At 33.6% G+C, this 22,832-nt stretch overlaps 5 protein-coding genes and 1 pseudogene across 5 annotated transcripts; 4 read left to right on the plus strand and 2 right to left on the minus strand.

The window, feature by feature from the left end:
* The first annotated feature begins 1,353 nt into the window (after nucleotides 1–1,353).
* Nucleotides 1,354–2,385, plus strand: LOC143629277 (putative F-box protein At3g16210). Its single transcript, XM_077098589.1, has 2 exons — nucleotides 1,354–1,732; nucleotides 1,808–2,385. Exons 1-2 carry the CDS (start codon nucleotides 1,354–1,356, stop codon nucleotides 2,383–2,385), a joined length of 957 nt encoding a protein of 318 aa, XP_076954704.1.
* A 2,201-nt stretch (nucleotides 2,386–4,586) lies between these two features.
* On the plus strand, nucleotides 4,587–5,471 carry LOC143629287 (F-box/kelch-repeat protein At3g23880-like). The gene has a single exon (XM_077098598.1). It carries the CDS (start codon nucleotides 4,587–4,589, stop codon nucleotides 5,469–5,471), a length of 885 nt encoding a protein of 294 aa, XP_076954713.1.
* A 1,059-nt stretch (nucleotides 5,472–6,530) lies between these two features.
* On the minus strand, nucleotides 6,531–9,879 carry LOC143630144 (serine/threonine-protein phosphatase PP1 isozyme 3-like). Its single transcript, XM_077099234.1, has 4 exons — nucleotides 9,486–9,879; nucleotides 7,966–8,525; nucleotides 6,954–7,190; nucleotides 6,531–6,871 (listed from the first exon to the last, which is right to left on the minus strand). Exons 1-4 carry the CDS (start codon nucleotides 9,658–9,660, stop codon nucleotides 6,848–6,850), a joined length of 996 nt encoding a protein of 331 aa, XP_076955349.1. The 5' UTR covers nucleotides 9,661–9,879; the 3' UTR covers nucleotides 6,531–6,847.
* Nucleotides 9,880–9,964: 85 nt separating this feature from the next.
* LOC143629297 (uncharacterized) lies at nucleotides 9,965–14,548 on the plus strand. The gene is made up of 2 exons (XM_077098609.1): nucleotides 9,965–10,047; nucleotides 14,014–14,548. The coding sequence occupies exons 1-2, from the start codon at nucleotides 9,965–9,967 to the stop codon at nucleotides 14,546–14,548; spliced, it is 618 nt and encodes a 205-aa protein (XP_076954724.1).
* Nucleotides 14,549–17,364: 2,816 nt separating this feature from the next.
* Nucleotides 17,365–18,468, plus strand: LOC143629307 (F-box protein CPR1-like). Its single transcript, XM_077098616.1, has one exon. It carries the CDS (start codon nucleotides 17,365–17,367, stop codon nucleotides 18,466–18,468), a length of 1,104 nt encoding a protein of 367 aa, XP_076954731.1.
* Nucleotides 18,469–20,542: 2,074 nt separating this feature from the next.
* LOC143629703 (ethylene-responsive transcription factor 1B pseudogene) lies at nucleotides 20,543–21,246 on the minus strand (annotated as a pseudogene).
* Nucleotides 21,247–22,832: the final 1,586 nt, after the last annotated feature.

A 22,832-nucleotide genomic window follows, 5' to 3' on the forward strand; every position in this document is an offset into this window, starting at 1 on the left:
ATCTTGTGTGTTAATACCGTGTTTTTAGAAGCCGTATGTATTTACCATACGAGGTATTTGTCATAGAGTGATTTCCAAACTCTCATTTGACTCTTAGATGCATTCTAAGACAAAGGACATAGCATATAAGCACACGTAGCAAAACGTTATGCAGTTGAATACAACCAAACCCAACTTAACCCGTCTAGAAAAGCCCAACAAACACAATTATTTGTCTGACAGTTGTCCGTGTTCTTGTTTGTTTAAAGTTAAATGCAAACATGAATAAAATCCGTTTGCCATCCAATAATATCCGTTTGCGAACTTATCAACGGAACTAGCCATATGACTCCCTTTCATCCTGATAGATTTTGTGCTCCATAAACCTTCGATCTTTAAGGCTGAAGACATCACAGGAAACTCGACCCGAATAATTGAGACATAGTCTTAGCATAAAAATCTTTAAATCGTCTATGGCTGTGCCACAACAAAATCCATAACTAGCAAACAATGACCTGTAAGATGATTCCAAAGGTGGCTCAGGAACAATCTTGGATGCTCAGGTTAATGGATTGAACAAGACAATATTTTCACACAATAAAACCACTATCCCGTTAAACGTTCCAACAAAGATGGCATGATGGTTACTTTCAAAGTTCTTGAAAAGATCAGAAGGAAACCTTCATGTTGAAATCAAATGAACAGTACCATCACCTCATTCGACGTGATCTCGACTTCATAAAATAATCAGAAATCAAATGGTTCCAAACTTCCAATGCTTTGATAAGCATCTGGACCGCACCAAGGGCATTGTAGGCAACCGAACAAAAATGTCAAAGACAATGTCTTGAGGTATACTTGCCATTGAATTATAATTGGAAGTGGAAGGTTAATTCATTGAAGAAGGTTCAATGATGATTATATGTTATGCAAATTACTTAATTCTAAAACTAGGAATATATTTTTTTTTTTTAAAAGGATAAATAAAATGATTTGGATATCTATTTAAATTTAGTTTGATTATTTTCTTATAGTAACAATATTTATATGAAAATAAATCGCAAAGGGTGATTTCGGTGCCAAAGTCCTTTTTCCCTTTTTTTTTTCTTATTTCATCATTTAAATATAATAACTTATATTTCAAAATATAGTTTTATATTTTATAAATATCTATTATTAACTATTTAATATTGTATTTATTCAACCGCGGAATAACATAATAATTTTATTATGAAGTATTTAGAATTTAATCCAAATTCTTTATTTAAGAAAGAGATTCAAAGTGATAAACATTATAAATTGAATTATATTATAATCTCATTAAAACTATAAATATTCCCATCGATTGTCATCTACTCTTTGTAACCTTATTCAATGGCAGTTATGTATAATCATATACCTGAAGATATTGTCTTTGCCATTCTTGTTAGAATGCCTACAAAACCCTTGTTGCGGTTAAGATGCTTGTCGAAGCAATGGAACCCTACGATTTCAGATCACTTTATGAAGTCGAGATCACGTCGAATGATCCTTCTACCCTTCAAACCGCTTCAAGTCATGGACACCGCTACTCATTCGGTATCCGAGCTTCCTTTTCCTAATTTTATGAATCCGGGAAGTGAAGGTCACCTCATTATTGGTGGAACATACAACGGGATCGTGCTTCTAGTCCTTAAAGATATGATCCTATACAACCCAATAACTGGAGCGTACAAGACTGTCCCTAATCCACCGCCTTCGAAATCATCTACGAGTACTAGTTATTGATTTTGTTATGGAACATCCCTAGAAGATTTAAAGATTGTTAGACTAAATGATATGAAATTAGATTTTGATCAAGATTCCAGATGGTGTGATGTCTTTAGCCTTAAAAAGGGTTCGTGGAGCACAACTTCTAGAACGTTAGTCAGGGCGTTCTACATAATAGATTCTTCGGGTACATTTGCAAATGGCTTTTTGTATTGGAGAGTAGTCAGAGGCAACACGCATTTGATAGTCGCATTGGATGTTAAGGAGATGGTATTTTCCGAGATACGGTTACCTCTTTCTAGTCTCTTGGGCACATTGGGAGGAAGTCTTTCGCTTTTCCGATATACGAGTACGAAATTTGAGTTGTGGGTAAAGAACGAACATGGTATGGAAAAACCATGGTCGAAAGTATTAATGACAACAAATGCTCTCACGGGTTATAATACCCCTATGTCGATTATGGATGCGGGAAAGATTGTTATGTTGAGGGCTGGGAGGCGAAAGCCAATGCAAATCATAATCTATGACATGCTGAAAGATTCGCAAGAGATATACGAGGTGAAAGCGAGGAATCTTAGTAGAATATGGAAATTACAAGCCATGGAATATGTGGAGAGTTTGATCTCACCATCTCATCTATGTTCTAATCTAATATGAAATTTTTGAATTTAGTATCTTTCGTTAGTCCTTATGTTCTTTTAACTGTAGTTGTCACAGCTGAGGTAAGACTTTTGTATCATTTTTAGCAAAATGCTTTGAATATTAGGTATAAACTAATTATGGTTGCTACACATCAGAACAATCATATGAGCTTTTTCGAGTCAAATAAAACTTGTTTAGTTGTTGAACTCGAGCTCGATCCTTGTATGGGAAACTCGGTTAGTCTCGTCAAGCCTTGTGTTTTTTCAAATTTTACCTCTTTTGGACTTAAATTTATTGTTTTTACACCACTCAGCCGAGCTTCAGCTCGCTTAAAATTTTACACCAAATTGTATAAAAATAATTAAATCTTAAATAAATTAACTAATAAATGATACACGAGCTAAGACTGAGCTTGAAAAAACAATTCACGAGCTCGAAACAAGCCGAGCTCGAGTTAAGCTCTAGTAAGTCAAAATGAGCCGAGCTCATGCTCGGCTTGTTTACACCCCTACATCCATGTTTTTAGAAGCCGTATGTATTTACCATACCAGGTATTTGTCATAGAGTGATTTCCAAACTCTCATTTGACTCTTAGATGCATTCTAAGACAAAGGACATAGCATATAAGCACACGTAGCAAAACGTTATGCAGTTGAATACAACCAAATCGACTTAACCCGTCAAGAAAAGCCCAACAAACACAATTATTTGTCCGACTAGTTGTCCGTGTTCGTGTTCGTTTAAAGTTAATTGAACAAAAACGAAACATATGCATACAAACCTGACACAAACTCGAAACTTAAGCAACATTCTAAAAGAAAATTAAACTAATTTGAACTCATGATAAAAACCAAGAAACTGACTCTTAAACATGCCTAATACTTATTATTCGATAACACTAATTGCAACAAATTTAAAATAACATACTAAGTTCAATTCATTGAATATAAACATATATATAATTAACTTCCAACTTGAATAGATGAGATGGTGAGATCAAACTCTCCACAAATTCCATGGCTTTTAATCCACGTAGGCTACCAACAATCCAGTGCAGATTGTATACGGCATACGATTCTTTAAACATGTCCTAGATGATAATTTTCTTTTCATTCTTGTCATCCAACATAACAATCTTTTCCGCATCTATAATGGACAAAGGGGTATCATCAACCAAGAGAGCAGTATTAATTAATACTTGATGTCAAAACTTTCGACCATGATTTTTTCATGGCATCTTCATTCATTGCGCATAACTCATATTTGTTACTCCGTATTACATATATAGCAAAGATGAAGACACCCGTTTAATGTACACAAACTATCACTCGGGTCAAAGTAAAATGGTAATTGTATGTTGGAAAGTGCCATCTTCTTAACATGGAGAGCGACTATAACATGCTTCCTGTCTGATTTGCTTACATGCCATCCAATACAAAAATCCATTCGCAAACGTACCCACAAACTTAGCCATATTATAACTCCCTTTAAGGCTGAAGACATCACAGGAAACTCGACCCGAATAATGGAGGCATAGTCTTAGCATAACAATCTTTAAATCGTCTAGGGTTGTGCAATGTCTTGAGGTATACTTGCCATTGAATTATAAGGTATCATGGAGATGATGGCAATTGGAAGTGGAAGGTTAATTCAATAAAGAAGGAACAATGATAATTATATGTTATGCAAATTACTTAATTCTAAAATTAGGAATATATTTTTGAATAAAAATAAATAAAATGATTTCGATATTATATATATAGAGGTAGGGTCGTTATTTGATCCGTATCCTGTGGAACCATCGTTCTAGCCTATCCAGGGTTAGATCCGTGCTTCTTCAGATATTTATTTAATTTCAGTAAAATTATTTTCTTATAGTAACAATATTTATATGAAAATAAATCACAAAGGATGATTAAGTCGTTGCAAAATTCCCTTTTCCCTTTTTCTTATTTCGTCATTAATATTTCATCATTATATTTCAAAATATAGTTTTATATTTTCTAAATCTCTATTGCTAACAATTTAATATTGTATTTATTCAACCACGGAATAACATAATAAATTAGTTATGAAGTATTTAAAATTTAACCCAGATTCTCTATTTAAGGAAGAGATTCAAAGTGATAAACATTAGAATTTGAATTATATTATAATCTCATTAAAACTATAAATATTCCCATTCGATTGCCATCCACTCTTTGTAACCTTATTCAATGGCAGGTATGTATAAGCATGTACCTGAAGATCTTGTCTTTGCCATTCTTGTTAAAATGCCTACAAAACCCTTGTTGCGGTTAAGATGCTTGTCGAAGCACTGGAACCGTACGATTTCAGATCATTTTATGAAGTCGAGATCACGTCGAATGATCCTTATTCCCTACAAACCACTTCAAGTCATGGACACCGCTGCTCATTCGATATCCGAGCTTCCTCTTCCTAATTTTATGAATCCGGGAAGTAAAGAATATCGTCACATTATTGTTGGAACATACAACGGGATCCTGCTTATAGTCCTTAAAGATATGATCATGTACAACCCATTAACCAGAGCTTACAAGACTGTCCCTAATCCACCGCCTTTGGAATCATCTACGATTGATATTCGTTATGGATTTTGTTATGGAACATCCCTAGACGATTTAAAGATTGTTAGACTAAATAATATGAGCTCAGGTTTTGATCAAGATTCCAGATGGTGTGATGTCTTTAGCCTTAAAAAGGGTTCATGGAGCACGACTTCTAGGACGTTGGTCGGGGCGTGCTACATAATAGATAAAGTGGGTACCTTTGTAAATGGGTTTTTGTTTTGGGTTGCATCCAAACTCAACGTATATTTTATAGTCGCCCTGGATGTTAAGGAGATGGTATTTTCTGAGATACAATTACCAGATTTGGGTTTCTTGGGCACATTGGGAGGATGTCTTTACCTTTTCCTAAATACGAGAACAAAATTAGAGTTATGGGTAATGAACGAATATGGTGTGGAAAAATCATGGTCGAAAGTATTGACATCAAACTCTTCCACGGGCTTTATTACCCCTTTGTTGATTATGGATGTGGGAAAGATTGTTGTGTTGAACATTAGGGAGCTGAGTTAGAATCGTAATCTATGACATGCTGAAAGATTCGGAAGACATATACGAGGTGCAACCGAGGACTCTTAGTAGCATATGGAATGCGCACGCCATAGAATATGTGGAGAGTTTGATCTCACCATCTCATCTATGTTCTAGTTTAATATGAAGTATTTAAATTTTGTGTCTTAGGTCTCTATGTTCTTTTGATTATAATTCTCTTTAATGTCATATATTTTAATTTCGTACATATGGCTAAGTTGTCACAACTGGGATAGAAGCTTCCAAATGGCTCTTGAAATCAAGTATTATATTATGAGGTACACGTCAATAATTAAGTGTTACGTATATAAAAAAATGTGTAATGGTTATGTATGCTCTAGCTCGAGGTGCACAAATCGGGTGTTAGAAAAATTCGGGTTCAGGTATGAAACCAGGTTTGAGTATGATCAGGTATTGGAAAATCAGATGTTAGCAATACCCGGGTCAAGTTCGGGTCCGAATATTGCCTTTAAAAACCATACCCTATGTATTGGATTCGGGTCGGGTATAGAACCGGGTATTCAAATACTCTATTTCTGGGTATTGAAAAAACCATATTTTTGGATTTTTCGGGTTTTTTTCCGAGTATATTTCGGGTATAGATCGGAATTTTTTAGGGGTTACACTTTTAGTGGTATTTTTCGGGTATAGATCAGGGTATTTGAAAAACCTGGTTTCGAGTATTGGAAAAACCCGGTTCCAGGTATGAAACCGATTCGGGTTTTCGGGTATTACCGGGTACAAATTGGGTTCGGTTCGGGTACGGGTTTTGGTACTAAAATGCATACCCTATTCGTACCCTACAGGTAGGGTCGGGTACAGGTTCGGGTATTAAAAACCCAGGTATAAAAAAACCGGTTCCGGGTTTTTTGTGCACCTCTAGCTCTAGCTGTGTTCTTACATCATTCGCGAAAAACACGAAAGCAACTTCTACATGATATCACACAAGGTACTTCATATACCACATAATACAATATCAAACTACCAAAAACACGAAACGAGATACAACTTAAAACGGATATATCTATACGCATTAGCAAAACAAAGTATACATCCATATTATTTATCCCCGAAACTTATAAAATGGGTCAATACGTTTTTCAGTATAGGGTTAGAAACCAGCGTGTGTGAATATATAGGATCAGGTTAATTTCTTTGTCACGGAAACTAAACTCTACATATAAACACACACTCGGTATACCTAAAATACAACATTCATCGACAACTAGGAAATATTTCATTTTATCTTAACCGAAATTTCCCGTAAAAAAGTAAAAATTATTCCCCTTCATAATAATATATATCTCGAAATTCACCTTCGAGTGAGTCCACGTCATTCGTTTAGATCTCCCTGAATCTCATACTCTTGATCCCAGATAAGTCTGGAAAACATTAAAATATATGATATAATAACGATAAAAATAATAATAATATTAAGGCATTTTGACAAGGTTGTGGACTTACCTTAATCCCGGGTGGAGTGTTTCCGGGTTTAGTGGTAGTTGAGCTTCCAAAGAAACTGATACCCGAGTTTAGTTTTGACTTTTTCTCGGCGGGTTTAAGAATTTGAAAGGAGCACATAAGTGTATCATCAACACTCATCATTGCACCAGCATTATCAAACTCGCCACAATAATTTGGTGCGGAAAATACAGTTACAAGTTGTCGGTTTGCAAAGAACTCGTACCCGTCTTCTACAACCTGAAATTAATTTGTTGCGTTTTGGTAAGTGGTAACTACACGGTAACTTAAAGCAATGGTAAATGACTAATAAATGAATTGACTTGAGTTATATACGAGTCGAATAATATAGCTAAATGGTAATGTGTCAAGATGGTCAAATGGGTTAAAAGTCAACCCAACTCAAACGGGTCGATTTCAACAAATGAGTTGACAGTCAATCCGGCCCATTTAAAAAACTAAAAAAAATAGTATGTTTCAGCCCGAGCACGCATTGAACCGTTACACAACCCAATCGCTAATAACAATGGATAAACGAACAATAAACAAGTCGATTTTAGTTATATTCAATCTTCAACGCATCAAATAAATACTATAGCTATAAGGGGAAAGTGTCAAGCTGGTCAAACAGTTTAAAAAAAGTCAACCCAACCAGGCCCATTTCAACCCGTTTTAAAAAACGATATGTTTTAGACCGAACACACGTATTACACAACCCACCCACCCAAAACAATGAATAAATGACCAATAAACGGGTCGATTCGAGTTCTATTCAATCTTAACCAGGCCAAATAAAATAATATAGTCAAAATGGAAACATGCCAAGCTGCTCAAACGGGTTGAAAGTCAACCCGACCCACCCAACCCAAATCAGCCCATTTCAACAAGGTAAAAAATGGCATATTTCAGCCCAAACACATATTGGCCCGCTATACAACCCGCCCAACAAGCCAATTTCAATAGTATAGCTACAATAGAATTGTGTCAAGATGGTCAAACAGATTAAAAGTCAAACCTGATGGGCCCGGCAAATAAGATCCAAATCATGTTTCTGAAGAAACCGAGTAACAACATCCGCACCAAACGTATACGAAACCCCACGATCGTTCGCCCCCCATCCTTTGACTTCGTTACACGGGTCTGACCACAGCAGATCACAAAGCAACCCGCTATCGGGCACATCAGCGGGCCGTCTCAGATTCCTAATTTGATCCAAATTATTAAGATCGGGTGAAAGCCCGCCATGCATGCATAATATCTTTTCATCAATAAGAGCCGCCACCGGTAGGCAGTTGAAACAATCAGAGAATATTTTCCATAATTTGACATTGAATCTCCGTTTACATTCGTCATAGAAACCGTATATGCGGTTTATTGACGCGCATTCGTGGTTTCCGCGCAACAGGAAGAAATTATTCGGGTATTTTATTTTGTATGCGAGCAAAAGGCATATTGTTTCAAGACTTTGTTTACCGCGGTCAACATAATCGCCAAGAAATAAGTAATTTGCACAAGGCGGGAATCCACCGTACTCGAATAAGCGTAGAAGATCCGAATATTGACCGTGGATGTCACCTAATAATCACGGTCAATGCAAAAAGTCAAAATCATATAAATTAATGAGATTTAATGAGTAATTTACACGGATCATGTCTGGTTAGTTGGCCCGAGACACATTTTTGTGAAATCATCTATATAATTCGTGTGCAAGAAATGTTATGTATTAAATAAAAGGATTTAGGAAGTGTCATGTATTATTAACCAAATTTTGACATGATTAACTGTTCGACCCGTTTGACTTTTTTCCCTTATAGCTAACCTTTTTACTTTACTAGTTTGACTTTTTTTAACATAACCCAGATCGACCCATTAGCTAAGCAGTTAATGCGGATAAATACCGAGTATCGGTCAAGGACCGATATCTGATATATCAGTTATTGCAGTGAGATATCGGTGGGATATCGGTAATGTTAATAACATGTAAAATTCATATATATAGCAATTTAACGCCAATAGTTCATTATACTCTCCTACAATTAACAAATTAACCTTTTGCAACTTGCAAAACACTAACAATCGTAGCAAGTAGGAACTGCTTAAGACTTAAAACACTAAAATTGAACACTAAAAATTGATAATTAAGACTTAAAATACTCATATCAGGAATATCAGTGATATATCGGTACCGATATTGATATTTTGTCCAATATTTTACCAAGGGGCCGATAACCGATGTTTCACTCGGTTGCATAGTTAGATATAAGTGCAAGTAAAAATTCAAAATTATATCTTGTTTCCATGATTCTATACAATTTTAATCTTTTAAGGGATGAACTATAAATCTATAATATCATTTTTACATTTTACTTTTTTTTAAATAACATTAAAAGGGAGAATTTCTATTTCCTACAGAATTAGGCTAGCATTATTAACAATATTATACAATTAATCATAAAGATCATAACCAAACAAACATAACCAATCAACAAAATCCAAAATTTAAGCAAACCCATAAAAAGAAAAAAAAAGGCATACCACAAATCTTGATGGGTGCTTCAAGTTCCAACAAATTAGATTGTTTCAAGAAAACATCTCTTGAAACAACACAAAGTTGTTTAATTTCAGGTTCAGTAAGCTGGACCTGCTTACCAGGTCTGCCTCTAACTTCAAGCAACCTTCTAATTATCCCATCAAGAACCGATCTTTCCATAATAATAATAATATTAATGGGTGATCAAAAATGATGGGTTTGGAGGAAAAGATGAAAAGGGTATCTTAAAAACTTAAACTTGGGGCTATTGGTGACCAATTTATACAAAGGGTAGATTCGAATTGGACGGATAAAGATTGAGCTAAATTAGGGGTTTGAGTTTTGATCGTGGAGAGGTGACCTTTGTAGACAACAAAGTGGAGGGTGACTTGTGGAGAGCACTATAATAATATTATTATTATTAATAAGTATAAAGTGTATTTTATAAACATTTTCAAGAATAAAGATGTAACATTTTGAGACCATGTGGTTTGATGGTATTGTAAAGAAAGACCTTGTGTTATATGTGGTCACTAAAGACATTCTTTGTGGGCGGCGTAGGGGGCGGTAAGGGTTGTGTATATCGTTGAGGGGCGGTTTTGTGAAAACGGGCAGCATAAGAAGGTGTGGTGGGGTCATGTACTTTAATCTCTCTTTATCTCTCTCTCACACATGTATATTAATGGGGCTTTAAACCGTAGCGGGCTTTATGAAGAGGGGCTTCAAAGCCCTGTTTCTTACGTGATGGTGACTTGGAGGGCCGACGAAGCCCCTCCACAAAGAATGGTCTGAGTGAGCTGGTTAAATCGGTTAAACTGATAAACTATACTCGTTTAGATAACGATGGTTATGTAGTTTAAAAAAGATATTGATTTTTAATGTAGTTTAGTTGAATACACGTGAGGTTGGATTTTGATATTATGTTTGTGTTGTGAAAACTTGATTTCAGTTTAAAGAAAGTCATTTGGAAACGGGATTAGATTAAAATGTTTATTGAAAAAGTATGAGTCAAACCAGTGGTTTGAAATAAGGATGAGCAAATGGTATCGGATATCAGTGTCGAAACAAACAAGGCCCAATATTTTTAAAGTAAGAGCCATGGAAATTTTTTCGCTTTAGGTCCCTATAATGGTTAAGCCGTCTCTGATGTATGAATACATTTTTAGCGGGTACTTGGATTTTTTATTATTCCTACTAGGCTACAATAATATGCAACTGGGCAATACTTTTTGTAACATTCCGATAGTGATGTTATTCGTGAAGCACTTGCGAATGTTATAAATGAAGTGTAGAAGATCTAAATACAATATATTCTATTTACATATTGGGTATTATTTAAAATAGAAAGGTAAATGAAAAGAATCTGATACTAAGTTTGCAAGCAAGTGAATATCATTGTGAATAATTTTATTTTATACCATAAAAACGTTATATCTTAATTAAATTATCGATGTAAATTTCTTTTTAATGAAATATAATTTTATAAAGAAATTAGTATGTTATTTTCAAATGAGATAATTGTGGTTTTATGACATTAAGGGTCTCAAAATGATTACATCCAAATTTTGAGATATTCTTTTGGTTGAGGTTATATTCTAGGGGTCGATATATATATAATTTGCTTCCTATAGAGAATCAATAAAGTATTGCATGTTAAAGAGTGGATTATTTTTATACCCATGTGCTGCATTCTTGGTTTTTGTAATTATTTAAACATGATAGCTGAGAAAAATTAATAACATATGCTTCCTTCCTAAATTTGTTTGGTATAATTTGCTTTTATGATAAACAAAACGAAAATATGAGTTACTTTAGCGAGTCAATCTGGAGGGCTCTATATGATTTAAGCAAACAAACAAAATAAATAAACTATAAAAGTGTATATAGAAAATTTACTTTTATATGAAAAAAATAAGTTGATTAATTAATTAACAAAACGTTAAAATTAAAGTTTCATAAAATAAAATGATAATAAGAATAAAAAAATATGTATACAAAATAAATCTAAGAAAGAATAAAATAATAAGGTAAAATGCTGTGAATTTTTTTTAAATGACGAATTTCTTGTGTGTTAGACCACCGCAGTCTCTAATTTAAAGAGTCAGATAGCAAGAGCAAGTAAAAAACTTTTGAAATTAAGGATACGTCATTGTATCATTGTTATGCATTTTACATAGGTAAGAATAACTTATTCTTACAGGTTTAACATGTAAGAGGCGACGCGTGTAACACAAATATCAAACTTGAATATGACACGTTTAACTACTTTATATGTCATGACTATAAGACATTTTTAAGTTTTGTGTACCAATAAGGGATAATGATGGAGTCTAGCCTACTAATTTCCATTATTTAAGAAAATAAAAAATTCACATACCACACTTTTTTTATTAACAGGTCTTATCGTGTCTTTAACAGGTACCTAATTGCCAGCCCTAAGAATAAGAATGAAGTACCACTAAATTATATTACAATTCTAACTTCTTATTTGTCCCCTTCTATAATTAAGTAAATACAAAATTTGAACTAATACATTATTTATCAACCTTAAATAATTTACCATTTACTACAGTTGTCAATTTCTTTTTGAGTTTTTTCCGCTACATAAATTTAACGATATACAAATATGAATGTTATATCTTTATGGATAATAAAACATATCATTATAAGTTTTTGTGTTACAAAAAAAAGTTGTGTCGGTGAAGTAATTTTGTACATTATTAATATTTTATGCAACAAAGTAATGAAAAATGCATTTTATAAAATGTAACTTTATACATGGAACGGAATCAACTTTATAATAAAGTATGCAATGGAGAAATGGTAAAGCATTGCATGTTAAAAGAGTGGATTATTTTTATACCCATGTGTTCCATTCTTGGTATTGGTAGTTATACAACTATGATAGTTTATTAAAACTTAAAACATGTGTTTGATTCCACATTTTGTTAGGTATAACATGCTTTTAAACTAAACCAATTACATTTTATTGAATATTTATACATATTATAATAGATTCAATTGCAAAAACGGTCCTATACTTTGGTTCAAGTCACATTTCTAAGGTCTAAATTTCAAAAGAAGTAAATTGTGGTTTTCGTCTATGTGATTTGTCCAAATCTGCATATTGTTACCGTGATGAACTGACCGACGTCATAGAATTCATATCATGTCATCACCGCAATGCGTGATTTCCTATTGGTATATGATAATTTAAAAGATAAATAACACATTATGTACTATATGTGTAATTGTAATGGTATGTAAACAATATTCAAATATATACATAATAATAAAACAACTAAAAATTGCAAGAAAAATAATAAATAAGTAACAAGACGATTAGTTTTTAATGCTTATATCTAAAAGCCAAACCCGAACCTAGCATTTATATTAAGCTAGTCGATCTCAAATTTAGACAAGTCTGGTTTCATTTACACTAGTTATACATAGAGGTGCACAAAAAACCCGGAACCGGACCCGAAAAAATATCCGGAACCGGTTTTTTTATACCCGGGTATTCTATACCCGAAACCGGAACCGACCCTACTCGTAGGGTATGGATAGGGTATGCATTTTGAGGTCAATACCTATACCCGAAACCGTACCCGATTTATACCCGTAAATACCCATACCCGGTCATACCCTATACCCGATACCCGGTTATACCCGATATCAATTTTCTAATACCCGAAATAATACATGAGTTTTTATAGTATATTTTTATGTTTACTTCAAAACTTTTATGTTTAAGCTTTTGTAAAATGCATAACTAAGTAAATAATTTGTAATTGAGTGGATTTATGATTTTTGTAATATAGTTTTAATTATTTTTATACATTACAAAGCAAATTTAAATTTTAAACCAATTGAAAAATGTATAAAAAAATTAAAAATCTAAAACCGGGTATTAATACCCGGTCTTACCCGGTTCTAATACCCGAACCCGATCATACCCTACCCAGGTACATAGGGTTGAGTTTTTCTCCTCAATACCCTACCCGAACCCTACCCGATTTCTCTCAATACCAAATTTTCCAATGCCCGATCATACCCGAAACCGTTACGTACCCGAACCCGAATATTAGAAAAAACCCGATTTGTGCACCTCTTGTTATACACACAAGTTATATCATGCACATATTTTATTTTTATTTAATTCCTGTGTGGGCCTGTGGCTTGGGTATGCACATAATTGGGCCGGGCCGACTGGCCGATGAATAATCCATGAAAATAGATGTATTGTTAATTGTTATATTATTCAAGGTTTAATTTAATGATTTATTTAAAAATCACAAAATCATATGCATTTTCAGTTTAATGGGATTTAAATTAAACAAAATATACTGTAAAAAAATGATTCAAAGTCTATTGGCTAAAACTGGTAAAACAAATTTGAAGAACTTAGTAAAAATATATATTTTTTTTTTCTAAATTTTGAATAGATGTTCAGATCATTTTATTTTATGTTTTTATTCTAAATAGATTCGTAATTTTAGTATTAATAACTTTACATAACATATTTATATTCAGGTTGGAAGGGAAGTATTCAGCTAGTCCTTTGTACTGTGGTACATTTGCAAATGGATTTTTATATTGGATTGTAGAAGAGGTACTAGACAGGCGGATACGTGCTATATTAATCGCTCTGGATGTTAAGGAGATGGTAATTTCCAAGATACTACCATTACCACGTAACTTTAACCTGAGAGATAGTTTGTGTACATTAAACGGGCGTCTTCACTTTTTATACAAATCACTTATGGCACATGAGTTATGGGTAATGAACGACGATGGGATGGAAAAATCATGGTCGAAAGTATTGACATTAAATATTAATAATGCTCTCTCGGGTTTTCACATCCCTTTGTCCATTATAGATACCGGAAAGATTGTTATAATGAATGGTCACGAGAATGAAAGGCAAATCATAATCTACGACATAATTAAAGATTCGCAAGAGATATACGAGGTGCAAGCGAGGTATCTTAATAGAATATGGAAATTACAAGCTATGGAATATGTGGAGAGTTTGATCTCACCATCTCATCTATTTTCAACTTGGTAGTTAATATCATGTTTTTGATAATCAGGTGGTTGTATTTACTATCTTCTTTTAGTTATAGTTTTTACTTTTTTCTAATATAAAGAGATAGGCTTCCAATGTAACATAATCTTCCGAGTTTATACGCATTAAGCATGCACACACTGCAACAATGTGCACCTATATATAAAAGGTAGTCTGTAGGCTCGGGTATGACTGGACCCGACCCTTTGAACAGTCCTACCTATTGGTTATAGTTCAATAGTCACTGATTATTTAGTGTAATAATCGAAATCCTATCTAACAATAAAATGATTCGTTCTTCATATTTACAAGGTTAGGGGTTCAATAATATTTCCATGAGCTTCTTTGTAGCAAACTCTGATTCAGTACATTGCCAATATTTTTTAAAACGAATCAACTGACATTGGGTTAAAAAGCACGCTAGCAAAACGCGTGCTAGTTTTCTCCCATCCTTGAGTTCTTCTTAGTAATTGTGTTGAAATCGGTTAGTTTAATTAGTTCTCTTCATTAGTTAACTATAGTTTAAGAAAACCAAATTTTGCAATTAGTTAAATCATTAAATTATTAGTTAGAGTCTTGTTTAGGTGTCGCTAGTATCATTTGGGTTTGATGTCCGGACTTCATTTGGCTTTATTACAGTCGATAGGTACACTTGCATGTCTAGTGGTATAGTACTAGAAGAGTTTAGGTTTAACTAAGGTTTGTAGGTTAAGTTTAGTTTTTATAGGCCATGTAAAGTTACCGGATTATATAATAAGAAAAGGTGTTCACCATGGCCGCAACGACATGCAAATGTACGTAAAAAGGGGTTGTGGTTTCGTACAACTCTTTACGAAACATATACCTTTGTACGATAAGTACATATGACTTAAAAAAGTAGTTGACTTATTTTGATTTTTCTTAATTTTAGAAAAAAAAAATATCCAAGGTGGTAATCAAGTTAGTAAGGTACGATTAAAAAAGACACCCTTGGTAAATGAAGTCAAATATCCTCGTTGTACATGTATCGCGTTTGCATTACTTCATGCTTAATTTTTTTATTACCGAAATCGCGCTTAGTGATTTCTGTTTCATATAAATATTCTTCCTAAACTTAAAATAGAGTTCCAAATCATTTTAATTATTTCTTTTGTTATTGTTAATAAATATATTTGTAAAATTAGTATTAACTTTGCATAAAATATTACTTTGATGAACAATAATAATCAAAATCCTAACCAACTAATCATCGAATCTTCTTTTCTAATATTTTAAAATTTATATTTTAGATTAGATTCTTTAATGAAGGAAGAGATCATAAAAGATAAATGACGTAGCGTGGAGATAAAATTGGATGTCAAGCACGTTGATTCTAAGAATACCCGTGAAGAACTTCCCAAAACTCCCAGAAAAGACATAGATCGTAAATAAGATAAATAATTGAACATGTTGATTCACACGAATACCAGGATCAATTCTTCCAACTATCGTTGATTCATGAAGAATACCGATAATTAGGTCCTTCACACACTAACACACATTGTGATAAAGAGGAAATGATTTTTTATATATTCCAAACCTTATATTTTTACATTACAAATCTCAAGTATTTAAAAGAAACAGAAAACCATTGGGCTTTAATGATTAAACCAAAAGACATAAAATATTAATTTTAAACTCTTGTAATTCCATAACTCATTTCGTAATTATTTGGTAAAACTTTTGATCTCTCCACATCATTCTCTCCACCTTTTGAAAGAACTCGCCCTCGAGTTTTGTCTTTGAACCGTAACCACCTGGGTCAAAGGGACCATCCATCCAAGTCATGTTAAATACAATCACCACACCTTCACCTTTAGGAGTTAAGTGTATGGGTCCATCCCAAATAATTACCACTTCATGCAATTCTTTTATATTCATGTAATCATTCACTTTGAGGCCCACCATATCAAGCTCAAACATAAAATATTTTTCTTTGACCTTCGAATGTGGGAAATAGTTGATAATTACGGTAGGTAATTTCTTAAAATTTGCATCTTCATTTAACTCATTAATATGAAGTTTCAAAATAGTGGGAGATACCATGTATATGGAAGACAAATTCGAATCACCATTAACCACAATATCACCACCATTTACTACCGTACCATCCCTTAAAATTTCATCAAAAATACCTGAATAAATTGTAGACCACTCATGTTTTCTTTTTAAACTTTCAAGAACATCACCGGTTGCCCAAACATACCATTCCTCGTCCTCGTATTCATCAAACACGGGCCAGGAATCATAGATATTGTCCCCCTCACAAGCCATACTAAGCCAAGAATTCGGCTTTGATACCAACTGACGTAGCGTGGAGATAAAATTGGATGTCAAGCACGTTGATTCTAAGAATACCCGTGAAGAACTTCCCAAAACTCCCAGAAAAGACGTAGATCGTAAATAAGATAAATAATTGAACCTGTTGATTCACACGAATACCAGGATCAATTCTTCCAACTATCGTTGATTCATGAAGAATACCGATAATTAGGTCCTTCACACACTAACACACACTGTGATAGAGAGGAAATGATTTTTTTTTATATTCCAAACCTTATATTTTTACATTACAAATCTCAAGTATTTAAAAGAAACAGAAAACCATTGGGCTTTAATGATTAAACCAAAAGATATAAAATATTAATTTTAAACTCTTGTAATTCCATAACTCATTTCGTAATTATTTGATAAAACTTTTGATCTCCCAACATCAATAAACCTTAGAATTAGAATAAGACTATATATGTTCCTGCTTCCAATTGCATCTCATCTCTTTGAAACATTATTATTATTCAATGGCTAGTTTACCTCAAGACATTTTCTTTGAAATCTTTGCTCGATTGTCTACAAAGCCCTTGGTGCGGTCCAGATTCTTATCGAAGCATTGGAACCGTTTGATATCGGATTACTTTACGAAGTCAAAATCACGCCGAATGATCCGTCTACCCTTCCAACCTCTTCAAGCCATACACAACACCTTTAAACCGAGTGATGGTACCGTTCATTTGATTCCGACATCAATGCTTACTTGGCCTTTTAACAACATAGTAAGTGTAGATCGTGCCAACATTATTGGAGCCTTCCAAGTAAGTGAAGATCGTGTCATAGTTATTGGAACATTCAAAGGGATAGTCGTTCTATTTTGTAAAAATATCATCTTGTTCAATCCATTAACCGGAGCGTTCAAGATGGTTCCTGATCCGCCTTTGGACTCTGATTATCATAGCGTTGACACTTATGGATTATGTTATGGCACAACTCTAGACGATTTAAAGATTGTTAAACTAAGACTTGGTGTCCATTATTCGTATCAAGTTTATTGTGATGTCTTCAGCCTTAAAAAAGGTTTATGGAGCACAAAATCTATCAAGTTGGAAGGGAAGTACACGGTTCGTCCTTATTATTGGTACAATGGTACGTTCGCAAATGGATTTTTATATTGGATTGTACTAAAACCCGATGGAATGTATGTTACACTCGCACTGGATGTTAAGGAGATGGTAATTTCTGAGATAAAATTACTAGGTAATTTTAACTCGAGAGATAGTTTGTGTACATTAAGGGGACGTCTTCACATTTTCCATATATCTAATATGACATATGACTTGTGGGTAATGAACGAAGATGGCATGGAAAAATCATGGTTGAAAGTATTGACACTAAATATTGCTCCCTCGGGTTCCCATATCCCTTTGTCCGTTATAGATGCCAGTAAGATTGTTATGTTGGATTGCATGCATCATATGCAAATTATAATCTACGACATGTTTAAAGATTCATATGTCGCCGAATACAGTGGTTACAATCTGCACTGGAGTGCTGGCAGCCTATGGGGATCACAAGCCATGGAATATGTGGAGAGTTTGATCTCACCATCTCATCTATTTTCAACTTGGTAATTGATATCACGTTTTTAATTGGGATTTAAATTAAACAAAATATACTGCTAAAAAATATTTCAAAGTCCTTTGGTTAAAATTGGTGAAACTAATTTGATGAACTCTTAGTAAAATGGGAACCTTCGGAATTTTAAAAATTATGTTTTGGAAATTTAATTAATAATGAATAAACTGCTTATGATTTCATAAATAAGAGGTGTGATGGATTAAAGGTGTATAACTTTCATGTCTCTTAACTTAATGCAGGTAACACACTGCCTACTTTATCTCTTTTTACTCTATCTCACCTAAAGAAAAGGGTTTAACCTCGTTTAACCCTTAGTTTAATTTAGAAACAATTCTCAAATTATTATGTGTGACGTAGATGATTTTAAAGCCCGTTAACATTTTAACTCAGCTTGCTTTTAACGTCCCTTAACCTAAGAAAGGAGTTATGTCTCCCTCGTTAACCTTTGCCAAATTAACTTCAATCCAGAGCCTTAGATATGTATATAGAAGTTGATGAGTAAATTTTTGTGAAGAATAATGTTGTTTGAGAAAATTTTGAATTAATCAAACCCAATGTATTTAAAAATAAAAGAAAAGAAAACTAACTAATAATGTGTAATAAACATATAAAAAAACCTAAGCAAATAAAACCCAAGTCCAAATAAAGTTCAACAAGTTAAATTTTGATACGATACATGTACAATATTGGTACAATATTACACATAATATTAACAATTATCAAGTAATCACCGATCCATTATAGCCAGGTAGTCGACACGCGTAATTATATTTTACCAACACCATTTATTCAAGCACGCTGTTATATTGGAATGTTAACAACATATTTAGCACACTTGTGTATTAAAATTTAACCTTTAAACACTTACCAAGAGATAACTCCCACCTTTATTACAGTATAGTACTTACCCTTCAACCACAGTCCACGTTAATTTGATAATAAATTATATTCATTAAAAAAAAACTATTAAAACAAATTGTTTTGTGGTGACTTGTAATTGCATCCATGGTATAACAACAAATGTTCACGTGACTATAGTTAATCATGTTCCTTAGGGGACCCAATATTAATTCAAACATTAATAATTAATAATGTCTCATTTTCTGTATCAATTGAAGTTTGTAGCTAGAATTGTTTTGGATCACATATTTGCATATATCCTTTAACATGTTATACATATGTTTATTACAATTCATGTTTAGGGCATTTTAAACTATTTTCCAAATTTTATGAAAATTTTATATTTTAAACAAATAAAAGAAGCCAGGAAAGATTTTCCAAATTCATCACGTGCTTTATTAGAATGTACGTACAATATATTCAAGCCACTATAAATATCATATAGAGGTCGTTTTGTATCAAACCAACCTCAATTTTACCCGAGTGAACTCAAAAGCACCCGATTCAATTGTGACGGTGTTCCCAAACTATCTGATTTAGTTGTCAACCCTTTTCTTCGTTCTTCTTCAACAAAGTCTTTAAGTACATGAATCTAAAACGGTTACCCAATTCAACTACCTGAATTAAACAGCATCGGTTTTTCCAAACTACCTGATTTACCCGATTGGTTTTAGGTTTCCACATTAGGGTTTTGAACTTGATTCGAAAATTGTGATTTTCGAATTGATTCGACCTGAAAATGTGAATTATTTACAAATCTTTTATTTATTTTACCTGTGTCTCTTAAATTTCCGACTTTCAAATGGTTTTTCCTCAACAATTTGAAAATTATTAAAACTCTAATGACCCGAATAACTTAAGGCCAACCCGTTGAACTAAATTTTATAGAAAAAAAAAACCGAGTTTGCATGGATTTTAACTCATATATGCATACATGTAATACATGAATATGAAAATAATGTATTATTATACTTTAGAAAATGTGAAACAAAAAGTAAAATACACTCAAGAAAAAGATTTAGATTTTAATATAATTGAAAAAAAACGTCCTTCTCAATTATTTATCCATTTACGTGCATTTATTATCATGCGTCTTACAGACGATAAAGATTAAAATAAATCCATTTATGTTCATTTATTATCATACGTCTTACATACGATAAAGATTAAAAAATATCCGTAGTTAAGAAAAAAGAAACTTATTATCCATGCATGCTTATTTCACCAACTTTTACTACTACTACCACAACTCTCATCAAACCCTAACAACTCTTCAAGATAATCACCACCCAAATCTTGCAACACAATAACATTGTCATCCTTCGATTCTTCCATCTTCTTCCTCGGCTTATTTTCGCGCCTTCGGTTCACCGAATAGATCCGTTTCAAGGTCAACACGGGCGAACTCCCTTCTTCATAAACATACCCCAAATCTTTCAAAGACTCATACGCCATCTCCGCGGTAAAATTAAGTACCGCGGACGATCCACGCAACGCAAATGCGGCTTGATCATAAGCCAGTGCGGCCGCCTCGGCCGTGTCAAATGTTCCTAACCAAACCCTAACTCCGTTACGTGTTGAGTCACGTATTTCCGCGGCGTACTTGCCCCATGGCCGCTTTCTGACGCCGCGGAAAGTTGACTCTTTTTCTTCTTGGGTTTTAAACTGCTCCACAGGAGAATGTGTTTCTGTTTCTCCTGTGAAGCTGTCTGAAATGACTCCGTCCAGAAGCATGTCTTCAGAGTCATTTTCGTTGAAGGGAAGAGAATGGTAGTGTGAATAATATTCCGGTGAACTATATGATGGATCCATGTGAATAGTGAGTTTAATATAAAGTTTTATAAGTGTTTGAACTTGAATATGTAGATAGTGAGTTTAATATAAAGTTTTATAATAGTTTAGAAATGGAATTTGCAAACATATATAGAGAGATTAGAGAAGGACACGTGGGGTCAAATAACTCATGTCTCTTTTGGCGGCGAGGTCAGATGACTTACTCTGACATCACTATATCACCTTACTAATTCTTCTATCCATGATTTTCATCCAACACATTTAACACTTTGTTGAGCCGTTAAAAGACCTGACTGATTAAGTTTACGGGCTCTGTATGATTAAGTTGGGTCAACTGACAGTTGTTTTTAGTCATTGAGTCACCTCATATAAAGTATCTAAACATTCTTTGTTTGTTAGCCGTTTAAAAAAAAAGACTTGGCTGATTAAAATGTAGTTTTGGAGTCGGTTAGCATGTTTTTGAAATTTACTCATTAAAATATTAGTATATTGGTTTTTATTAATCCCAACTATTATCTTTTGGTCGCTGCTGATCCCAACTAAGGAATTGGCTCCTGACGGTCCCAACTTTTAGCGTATTGGTTCCCAACGGTCGGCGACTAACAGTATCCTAACGACGTTAGTAGCATGTTAACGGAAAAACGTTTTGGCCGGAAAACTCACATTTTTACTCGAAAAACTCAACATTTTCGTCCCAAACATCTTTGTAACTTTGTATCGGACCTTTATGAACTTTTTTCTAGTAAAAAACCTAATTATTGAGGTCGTCGAAACCCCAGATGCATCGTCGGAATCGGGTGGTGGTGTTCAAGTGGTGGTGGTTGGTTGGTGGTGAGTCAGTTGGTGGTGATGACTGTGCTTAGGTGGTGTTTTCTGGGAAAAATGTGAGTTTTCCGATCAAAAACGTTTTTCCGGCAACCAGCAACTAACGACGTTAGGATTCTGTTAGTCGCGGACTGTTGAGAACAAATACGTTAAAAGTTGGGACCGCCAGGAGCCAATTCGTTAGTTTTAATCGGCAACGACCAAAAACCGATAGTTAAGATTAATAAAAACCAATATACCTAAAATATTTCATTTACTATTAAGAAGTGTGTTTTAAGTTAACCAAATATAGTCTCCCAAACATACCTTAACACATGCAATAAATTTGTGAACAACCTAAGGAGTATCCTTTAAAAGAATATATATTTGGTTCGTGATATGTTTTTATATGGATTTCGAAAGGTATACTTTAAAAAAAATTTGTGTTTATCACATTCAAACTATAGTTATCGACGACTTATTCTAAACCATGTCGTAGATTCACGTCGGATGCAAATGACTTTAGATGGATACACTTAAGATCAAAGGTGATTGGTGAAAACTTGCATGGAAAAAAGTGGTCAAGTATGAATTAATTATCGGTTGCAATCGATCACTTGTGACAAATGGATTCAACAAAAAGCTTATCATTAATGGCACCGATTATTAGCTGCAACCGATCATTAGTGAGACCAAATCATCAATATATTCTTGACAATGTGAATTGGAATTGTTCTTCAAATGGTAACTTAACTAATTAGAATGCCAACATGGAACAATCCATAGAAACTTGTTGGATATTTTAGTGTAATTAGAGATTTCATATGACATTAGAGTGCACGTTTGCATGCATGAATGA

This window comes from Bidens hawaiensis, unplaced genomic scaffold (genome assembly GCF_021521415.1).
Source record: "Bidens hawaiensis isolate Kalapana, Puna unplaced genomic scaffold, B.hawaiensis_p1.1 tig00000459_1, whole genome shotgun sequence".
NCBI classification, from domain to species: Eukaryota; Viridiplantae; Streptophyta; class Magnoliopsida; order Asterales; family Asteraceae; genus Bidens; species Bidens hawaiensis.